The 10,219-nt window shown below is 42.4% G+C and overlaps 1 protein-coding gene across 1 annotated transcript; it reads left to right on the forward strand.

Moving 5' to 3' along the window:
* The first annotated feature begins 254 nt into the window (after positions 1–254).
* Positions 255–7,568, forward strand: UBA5 (ubiquitin-like modifier activating enzyme 5). Its single transcript, XM_010160129.1, has 11 exons — positions 255–296; positions 389–478; positions 1,599–1,708; positions 2,116–2,202; positions 2,876–2,960; positions 3,806–3,910; positions 4,040–4,167; positions 5,291–5,426; positions 5,867–5,942; positions 6,674–6,780; positions 7,485–7,568. Exons 1-11 carry the CDS (start codon positions 258–260, stop codon positions 7,566–7,568), a joined length of 1,047 nt encoding a protein of 348 aa, XP_010158431.1. The 5' UTR covers positions 255–257.
* Positions 7,569–10,219: the final 2,651 nt, after the last annotated feature.

Consider the following 10,219-nt stretch of genomic DNA (forward strand, 5'->3'; position numbering starts at 1 on the left):
TGACGATACTCATATATGAGTTTCTGCAGGGTTAGTGCTCCACTGCTGTTGCTAATAGGAAAGTATCCACTGTCTCACTTAGACTGTATCTAGCTGGCACTCACACTGCAGTGTAAACAGCAGGCTCGAGTTTGGTGCTTGGTGGGGTTATTTTTAAAGCAAAAAGGGGTTTTAAATTACCTGAAAAGCAAAATTGCTGTTAGAAATGTAGAGAGCATTTTCTGTATAACATTGATGTTTTTCTTTGTAGCCGTTTGATGGCGTTAAAAAGAATGGGAATTGTCAAAGATTATGAGGTAGGATTCTATCTGTATTAAAACAGCCTTGAATATTTTCCTGGCAAGGACCACTTCTGACATACTGCTCTGTATTTAATTTCTTTTTGCAGAAAATCCGTACCTTTACAGTTGCAGTAGTAGGTGTAGGCGGAGTTGGCAGTGTGACTGCTGAAATGTTGACAAGGTGTGGCATTGGTAAGGTAATGAGATTTTTCTTTGTACTTAGTTACAGTTAGGTGGACTAGTTTTCTTCACAAAGAGTTAGATTTGATTTCACTCAGTTGTTTTTGCCCAAATGAAAAAGTACCATGAAGAAAGTACTCACGATCAGCATTTAAGTAAGCATCACAAATGAATAGTCTTAACTCTGTATTTTTATATAGCTAGTAAAATTGATTTACTTAAGGCTTAATCTTGTATCATCTGGATGATTCCTGTCTGCATGCTCGTCTCTGTGCTCTTATACCAGTCCATCTCTCTAATAATCATACTGGAAAACAAAAGGAAAACAAAATAAAGGGCATATAAGATTGTGTCCTGTGTTATGAGAGTAAGTTTATATTCATGGAATTGAAATGCAGATGTCAAACAGATGTTTTTATCACAAACATTAGGTCATCATGTGGCAGACTTAGAGCTAAAAATTTGGCAGCAATTAAAAATAATTTGATACGTGTATCAAAACCTTCCAGAGTTAATAGAACAGGATTTTTCTTTAAAGAAGGAATTTGGGGAAAGGCTCTGATGCTTGTATTCCCAGGCAAAGCCTGACTGTTTATTCTTGGAACTTTAAGAAGTTCCTTAATACAGAGGTGATGCAATTTTTTATTGCAAAGTTTATTCCCCCATCCTCTGTAGGAGCGTTTCCTGAAGTCCAGCGTCCGAGGCATAGAAAAGGACGTGGGACAGTTGATCCGGAATTTATAATAATCAACATGTCCATGTATTATGTGGGTGTTCTAAGTGAATTGGTTTTGAAGAACTACATGCCAAGACAAGTGAAGGAAATTGCACATTTCTAGTTAACAGCAAGTAGGAATTTGATAGCAGGATGACAGCGTTCATGTAGATAATCTTGTTGAATATTCTTGGTTTAGATCAAATTAACAGATTGCTTTTTATTAAGAATGGTGAACCAGTTCCATGTGAATGGCAGTTAGAATTCAGTCCTTCACATACTGACAATGTTGGTACGTTTTGTATGTGAACTGAATGAACAGGGAGGGGTTTGGGGGGGTTTTGTTGTTTAAAATGCCTTGCCCTAGTGCTCTGGTTGCAGTCTTCGGAGATTCAGCTATGTTCATACAATCTTTATTGTAGCTGCTTCTGTTTGACTATGACAAAGTGGAACTGGCAAACATGAACAGACTCTTCTTCCAACCTCATCAAGCTGGATTGAGTAAAGTGCAAGCAGCAGAGCATACCTTGAGGTAAAACTTAGAGAAGTGGGTATCAAAATGTGTTTACCCAGGATGCTGCCCCAGAAAACCAATGTTTCACTCTTAATCACTTACCGAGTAGCACAATCTAATTTGGAAATTTGAGTATAAAATAGTTGTGGGGATGGTTGATACTTTAAGGACATTTTTGTGCTAACCAAAATCTTACAGTGCGTCTATTTTTTCAGTATTTTGCTCAGGAGTTTGGTATAAACTATGCCACTTCAACATGTTGTGGGCTTTTTCCTCATCTAATCTGTGAACTTTTGACAAATACGGGTGTAGTCTAGACTTCAGATTGGAAGCTTAAGACTGTAGCAACACATGTGAAGTTAGGGAGTGGGATGCATGTTATCACTGCATTTATTAATATTGACTCATATTATTTCCTCCATAAGGAATATTAATCCTGATGTTCAATTTGAAGTACATAACTACAACATCACAACACTGGACAACTTTGAACACTTCATGGATAGAATAAGGTAAAATCTCTCAACAGCGTATCGCTAGCTTCTGCTGGTGTGGGGTTCGATACTGCCTCACATTTTTATTTTTGGGGTTTTCTTCAATATAATGGCTTCCAATTGAAAATCGGAGAGAGTTACGTTTAGGGGAAGACATTTCAACCTAGATCTTTTCTCTAGAGCTGGCATATATTTTTACTGTTACATAGCTATGTTTTATATTAGTGCATCTTCAGATTTCCAACCAAAGCTGCAGGTCTTACAGGCTTTTCCCATTTTAGAAAAGAGATCAGATCATATTTTGACCATGCTGGAGTAATTTCAGGTATGCTTTAGGGAGTGACGAAACAAAATAGTTACTAATGGATCTCACAGAGAAGTTCTGGGATAATTTTTGCCATTTGCAGTTATATGGTACAAAGATACAGTTCTCCTAACACTTTGTACTGTGGATGTATGCTGTATAAAACTTCCATTAATCCTACATGTCCGTAGGTTTAAATCCCAGCCTCAGCGTGCTGCTCTTCTGGCTGCAAATCTAAGGTGCTAGTTCTACCCTGTTTTGCACTTGCTCAGGTTTTGTTAGAAACACGCTTCCCATGTGCTTCTGTGCTCTGAAGCAGCATGTTAATTGTCTTGCTGATGTTCTGTCCTGCCACCAAGTACATGCAGGCTCTGACATTTGTTCCAGTAACGGTGCACTGGAGGAAGGGAGGCCTGTCGACCTTGTTCTGAGCTGCGTGGACAACTTTGAAGCTCGCATGGCAATTAACACGGTAAGGCCACCTAAGGCATGAGCTTGTGGTGGTCAGTTTTCTCCTGTAAATATTGTTGGGAATTATGCAAACTAGCAAACAGGCAGAAACTTAGGAGAATCTGCTAAGAAAGTTCCTCCTTGTTTTAAGGAAACAGAGTCTGAGCTTTTACCCTGTTCTTGTAAAATACATTTGATGTGCTTAAATGTAACTGTAGGGTTCTGGGTGAGTAGCAGCCCATGATAAGTAAAACAGCCAAGTGTCGTAAGCCCTCTCGGTATTCCCAAATGATCCTGTTTATATAAAGGTATTATCAAAGCCTGGCATGTTAAACCTTACAAACGTTTTAAAGACTCTGTGTCGGTAATTGTACACTTCATATGACTTTTTGTATATACTAATAATGCCTCCTTAAGGCTGCATACCTAATCAAACAGGTTTCCTTATAGGATCAACCCGCATAGTAGTGTACGTGCCAAATGCATGTTTCCTGTTATCTCCCAGCCAACTTGATCCGCAGATTGCATGCGCCGGCGGTACACAGATTCGTGTATCCGTGCCTCAGAAAGAGGCCTGTGCAGTTAGATTCCCTAGTGTGCACCTGACGGCTGGACTGCGAATGCCTGTGTTTGTTCAAAAGTCTCGGGTCTTCAGGAAAGCACAAAGGGCGAGCTTCCTGGGGACAACGCTAATTTGTCCTTTGCTTTGTTCTGTGACTCTGATAAACAATTTCTAGTCTCCTTTTCCTGATCATAGCCTCTTTGTTTTAAAGCAGGAAGAGCACTGTGTTTAATCGCTCTCAATTTACAGTGGTTTTTTCTCCATCATGCTTCTGCAGCGCTGACGTGTGTTTCTGTGTTAATAAGGCCTGCAATGAACTGGGACAAATCTGGATGGAATCTGGAGTGAGTGAAAATGCGGTGTCAGGACACATACAGCTGATCGTACCTGGTGAATCCGCCTGTTTCGCGGTATGCAGCGCTCTGCTCAACTGTCCTTTTGTCTGTCATTTAAAGTGGGACTGGGCCTATGAAGATGATAAGCTGGCTAGAGGTTGTTTTAATACCGTTTTAAACTGAATTTCTTTATCCCTCCCTCAGTGTGCTCCTCCACTTGTGGTTGCTACAAATATTGATGAGAAAACGTTAAAACGAGAAGGAGTTTGTGCAGCCAGTCTTCCTACGACTATGGGTGTTGTGGCAGGCATCCTTGTACAAAACGTTCTGAAGTAAGTGAGTGAGCTGTTGCTGTTCCACGTACAGCACCCTAAGAGAAAGAAACCTGGAAGAACACTGGCACTGTTGGACAGGGCTGAAATAAACACTGCTTGAATCACTGGGGTGTTCGCTTTGGAGCTGCTGTTCTCAATAGAACTTTTCTGGGCTAAGAAAACATCTTTGGAGTTTTCCTAAGATTTTCTCTTACTGCATACACACACACACAATTTTTTTGCCCCCCCCTAGTTGTGCATTTAAATATGCTCCCATCAGACATCGTGGAATCACACACACAAATGCTACGGCACTGGCATGTCTTTGAAATTTTGTACATGGGCAGAGAAATAATTTCTCTTGCAGTGTTTGTACTCCAAAAACCCGAGATGAATTAAAAACAGTTATACAGCAGCATGACACATGACAGTACTTTTTGAAAATACTAAAAATATGATTGCAGCTTTTAAAAGAACTGCACGTATCAGCAAGGACAGTTTTTGAACAACATTGTGCCCAGTTTCAAAATGATGCATTGTCTTTTACACACATCTTTGAGACAGGACCTTACTTAGCCTGCTTTTGGCCTCAGCTTGGTTTTGTCAGGTATACAAAAATGTCTGGTTACAAAGAATAAAAGTACTGTTTGCAAGTGTGCCTGCACGTGACAGAGCTCCACCTTCAGCTGTGCAGAGAGAGGTATTGTATAAAACAGCACAGCAGCTGGTGTTTAATGAAGAACGCAAACATTGCAGCCTGGAGCAGTATTTGCAATGAAAATAAAGAGGATTAAAATGGTTCTGATTAGCTGTTGGAAACTCACCCGTGGTAACACAGGGCACTTGAGTGCTTGAAGCAATGGATTAAGGCACAGGAGAAAACTGCTTACATACTACCACAAACACGTTTTTCTGAGCCTGTAGCTGACTTGTTCTCACACACTCACACCCCCGGAGGACCAGGCTCTGTGCTGATGCAGTTAATGCTGTTTTGAGGTGACCACAGCTTATTTTAAGACAATTACAGTAACTCTGTACAACTCGCTAGTGTGAGAAAGTGTATTCTCAAAGCCCCTGAGCAACTGAATTGGTAGGTTTGCAGCTGTTTACAAGGGCCTGCTTTCTCTGTGTGTGTTTCTAGGTACCTGTTGAATTTTGGTACTGTGAGTTACTATCTCGGTTACAATGCAATGCAGGATTTCTTTCCAACTATGTCTATGAAGCCAAACCCACAATGCAGTGACCAAAATTGCAGAAAACAACAAGAAAATCACAAGGTAAAAATGTTTTGGGGTTATTTGTTGAATTTTCTTCTCCCTTTCTTAAAGTGTAAGAACAAAGCAAGCTACAGCCGTGTAGTAAAACTTCCAGTTTTGAGCAGCCTTGTCTTCAGGGGGTGCGTGTGTTCATGCAGCACTCAAAGTAAAGGCTCGGCGGAATGGCTTGCGTTCAGTTAGACAGCATCACCTTCTGCAGTAATCGCTCACCTTTTCTGTCAGTCCTACCTTTCTGAGCGCAAATGGGTTTGGGTTTACTTCACCTTGCAGGTATTCTGCCTTTGTACGCCTGACAAAGTTCTAAATGGTGACTGCATCTCCTGAATTTTAAAAGAAGTGTGAATGTTAGACTTGATCATCTTTGCTGCCGTTCAGAAACAGACTATTACGTATGTTACATTTTTTTTTGTAATCCTTTTGTGGTGTTTTTTTTCCTTCAGAAAAAAGAAGCTGCGAGACCAAAGCAAGAAGTAACAGAACAGGAAGAAGAAATAGTACATGAAGACAATGACTGGGGTAAGTAACCAGCTGGGGACTAAACGATGTTCCCAGGACCAGGATTCAACTGAAGTCTTTGTTTTGGGTGAACACGCTGTAGGGTACACGGACTTCCCAGGGTTCCTATTTTTTGTAATTCACACTGCATAACTACTGCTGGCTTTTCACAGGTTGCGTCAGCAACGTTACCACAGCCCGAGGATGTGTTTTTAGTGTAATGTGCAGGTTTTGGGCTCAAAATGTAACCACGTTCGACTAAAAAACTTTCTCGGAAGGCGGTCTGAAGGGCTGAAAGATGTGAGGAGATGTGTTCATGGTGTGTTCCTTTTAAATATGCAACTGAGCAGCATTTGTCACTTCCCTACCCACTGTGCTGAGGTATCCCACGGATTTTTATATTCCTCTCGGGGCTTTAAATTGGAAGGACTTGTTTTGAGGAATGGTAAGCACGTGTCGTAACCGCTTCAAGAAGGGATACATACATTCTGTTTATTACATGATACAGAAAATAATCTTACCATGGAAGTGCTGTAGGAAACGTGTCGTTCTTGTCCCTGAGCTCCTGTACAGAAACATTTCCTGTACTGTAAAGGGAAAATATTTTGTGTGGATAATGGAATTAAGTAGTTGAAATCAAAGGTAGTTCTGCTTTTATTTTTTGCTATTTCAGAAAAGTTGCTGCTGTTCTCCTCTTCCTGTGATAACACAGTGATTAAAGAACTTTTTTTCTTCTAACTCTTAATGCAAAGGCATCGAATTAGTATCTGAGACTTCAGAAGATGAGCTGAAGGCTGCGTCTGGCCCAGTACCAGAGCTTCCAGAGGGAATTACTGTAGCATATACTATCCCAAACAAGGTAATGTATTTATTCTTTATGAATTTTTTTATATGCCTGTTGTAGATCAAGTTTATAATACCAGCCAGTCTGATTACCCTTTAAACCTAAAGTAGAATTCCATCTTGAACAATTCCAGCAAAACTGTACCTTGGTACACCCACTTGGTGCCTTCTATGGTCCAGTTTTGTGTTTCTGTGGAATACATTCCCTGAAGTATGGATGCTGGCATGAGCGTAGCTTTGAGATGATCGGAATGAATGTATTTGGGGGTGGGGGAAGGAAAACAAATGTGAATTTCCCAGCTGATGCTGTGGCGACTATCTGATTTTTACTGCAGCAATCTGTAAAAGCTCTGTGTAGTCGAAGAGCAGTTGGTACACCTGGGGGACACGGAAGCTGTGCGTAGGCAGCCAGAACATTCCAACTCCTAGAAAGGAAAACAAATGTGAATTTCCTAGCTGATGCTGTGGCGACTATCTTATTTTTACTGCAGTGATCTGCAAAAGCTCTGTGTAGTCAAAGAGCAGTTGGTAGACCTGGGGGACACGTAAGCTGTGCGTATGGCAGCCAGAACATTCCAACTCCTAGTCAGAATAGTTTGTGAATACAGCGTGTCATCACTTGAGCCTGAGCTCACTTGGTGTCACTGCAATAGAGCTTGCTTGTGTCAGTTCTTTTGTCTGCTGGTTTTGTTGCCAACTTTTTCTTCTTGCTCCTAATAGGATGAGAATTTCCTAACTGAAGAAACGGTAGCAGAGTCCGAAGAAAGCCTAGAAGAACTCATGGCCAAAATGAGAAACATGTAGCAAAGCAGATACTAAGTACAACTTTGGGGGCTTTGGATTGACATGGGATTTTGAGACCAGACTTGTTTGGTTTTTGATTTTGTTGTTGGTTTGGTGGTGTTTTGTTTGTTTGTTTGGGTTTTTTTACCTCCACTGAAGCTTATCTTTACATTTCTGATGCAATGGAACTGTTACAGGGCGGGAAGGAAGGAAACACCTTGTTTATATTCTCATGTCTGTCTGCATCTCTAAGACAGGGGGTTGTGCTGCTGGACACTTCAGTTTCTCAGCACTGCTAGTGCCCAGATACTCGATAGAAAATAAAAAGAGATGGATAAGCATCCCCCATAAGCAGGAGGGGGTATAGCACCTGATTTGCGGTGTCATGTGATGAGAACAGTACATGGCCTAGGACGAGCGAGCGAGGGGTGAAATCTGCTGGAGGGGCTTGGGAAGGAAGGAAACACCTTGTTTATATTCTCATGTCTGTTCACGTCTGTAAGACAGGGGTTGTGCTGCTGGACACTTTAATTTCTCAGCACTGTTAGTGCCCAAATACTCGGTAGAAAATGGATAAGCTACCAGGAGGGGGCATAGCACCTGATTTGCAGTGTCACGTGATGAGAACAGTACATGGCCTAAGCCATGGCCTAGGATGAGCAAGGGGTGAAATCTGCTGGAGGGGCTTGAGGAGGTCAAGGGCAGGTATCGTGCTCCTCATTTTCCAGGCACTTGTACTTGCCATTGTTCTCTGGTCTCTGTAAACTCTTGGCACACGTCATGCTGCTGTTACTCTGAGTAAACAAAACATTTCAGCCTTTTCATCTGACTTAAATATCTCTGGGATGGATTTTTTTTTTTAAAAACTTCCCTGGTCCTGTAAGTGTTTTACTACTGCTTGTTCTTAAATAGCTGCTGATGTGTTTTGTATGTGATAATGCTTTGAGCATGCTGCAGCAGGGCCAAGTCTTTTGTTTGCAGGTAATTACACTGGGAGAGTACTGTATGAGCATGTCACTGACAAAACCTGTAAGAATTGCCAGCGACACTGGAAGGAACAGGAGATTTTGTCTGTCTCTTCCAAAATCTAAATACTCTGTTTTTGTTGGTTATCCAAAGTTTAGCCTTAACTCTGATCCATGCCAATCACATGGGCTGTATTAAGAAATAGGCTTAATCCAAGTTGGCGTAGGAAAGCTTCTAAAATTAGATGCTCTCAGCTCTGTTTAGCGTTGCATATCTCTTCAGTGGAGTAGCTGAGCTACTGTGTTTGTCTTGTAAAGAATGAGAGTACAGTCGTACTGCCTTTCGCTTCCCCAGGTGCCGAAGTGACCTGGAAGTGTCCATGGCCTGTAGTGCCAGGACCCTGCAGAACTGGAAGTACCAATTGTAAACACTTTTGACTCCTCTGGGTGTCCATTCCAGACCTTGATCGTTAATTAGATTTGGCTGAGAAGAGAGTGAATTTCAGGCTTTGCAGTGTAACACAAGTATTTCCAGCTGGGGCCATACAAAAAACCTTTCTGCAGCACGCTGCAGCCCCCACACACCCAGCCAGCATGCAAGAGAGCGACAGTGTGGCAGCACTTCTGTTCCTTGGGGGGCAGCTGAATGAACAGGTAGTTAAATCGTGTTTGCTTCCCAAGGGTTACAAACTTCCAAGTCTGTCTCCTCCACAGCTGACACCAGAGTAGGTTATCGACCGAGAAGTCAGCCCTGAAGCGAGCGAGGGCGGTTTGGGTGGGGTGTGCAACGCTGTGAAATGCCACTGGTTGGTTTGGATGGGGTTCAGTTTTGGAGAAGCCAGATTTTAGACACAAATGGTGCAGAGGGTTGGGGAGCAGAACAACGGGACCATGAGAAGGTACAGACTTGCGTCTGCGTTGCTAAGTCTACGTTGGCTCGGTCTAAGTGTCCATTTAAGTGTTCCTCGTGTTTCTTTGTGACTTTACCTTCTTGTTGGGAACAGTGGGAGCGAGGCATTTGCAGCTCCAGAGACCCCGAGGCAAACTGTTGGCTCGTTTCGATGGCAGCTCTGTTAATCTTCATGCTTAACGATGTGGCCGCTGTAACGGCTAACACCGGCTTGACTGCTTTCTATGTTACTTCGTGTGCAGCTTTGAGCGCGGGAACACGCTCTGTATGCTCACTTGGAGTACGCAGGGCGGTGCTCGCGTTCCTTTCAGACTTTCCGCTTGTATGGATGACAAGTTTGACATAATTACAAAATACATCAAGGTGATTGTATGTGCCAATGGTTACAATTATTGAAAAATAAACAGCATCCCAAAAAAAGCTGCTTTCAGGATTTTTTATTTAGTTAAGACGACATTTACGAGTATAATCGGGCTGTAAGACACAAGGGAAGCTTTCTGACTTCTGTGACGAACTAACCAGTTAAAGCGTAGCGTGGCGGCTCAGCCCAGCTTCGGTTATCTGGCACCCTTACACAAGCGGCGTTCAGCCCTGACAGCGCGTCGCGAGATGCTGATGCTCTGCATGACTCAGTCTCCACCCAGGTGGAGTTCTACAACGCAGTATGATTTGGCATACACCGGGTATACCAATCACGCTGGTTTTTAACGTCGATAAGGTGCAACTACCAGCACAAGAACGACAGCCCTAAGAGGGCCGTGCATCCAGCCAATGTGCCCCTACACACCCCTTCCGCT

This window comes from Eurypyga helias, unplaced genomic scaffold (assembly GCF_000690775.1).
Source record: "Eurypyga helias isolate BGI_N326 unplaced genomic scaffold, ASM69077v1 scaffold3231, whole genome shotgun sequence".
In the NCBI taxonomy this organism is placed as follows: domain Eukaryota; kingdom Metazoa; phylum Chordata; class Aves; order Eurypygiformes; family Eurypygidae; genus Eurypyga; species Eurypyga helias.

Coding starts and splice junctions, on each gene's coding strand:
- UBA5 (XM_010160129.1), top strand. CDS start 258: ATGGCGTTAAAAAGAATGGGAATTGTCAAAGATTATGAG. Junction 2,961..3,805: donor CTCGCATGGCAATTAACACG/GTAAGGCCACCT, acceptor TGTGTTAATAAG/GCCTGCAATGAACTGGGACA. Junction 6,781..7,484: donor CATATACTATCCCAAACAAG/GTAATGTATTTA, acceptor TGCTCCTAATAG/GATGAGAATTTCCTAACTGA.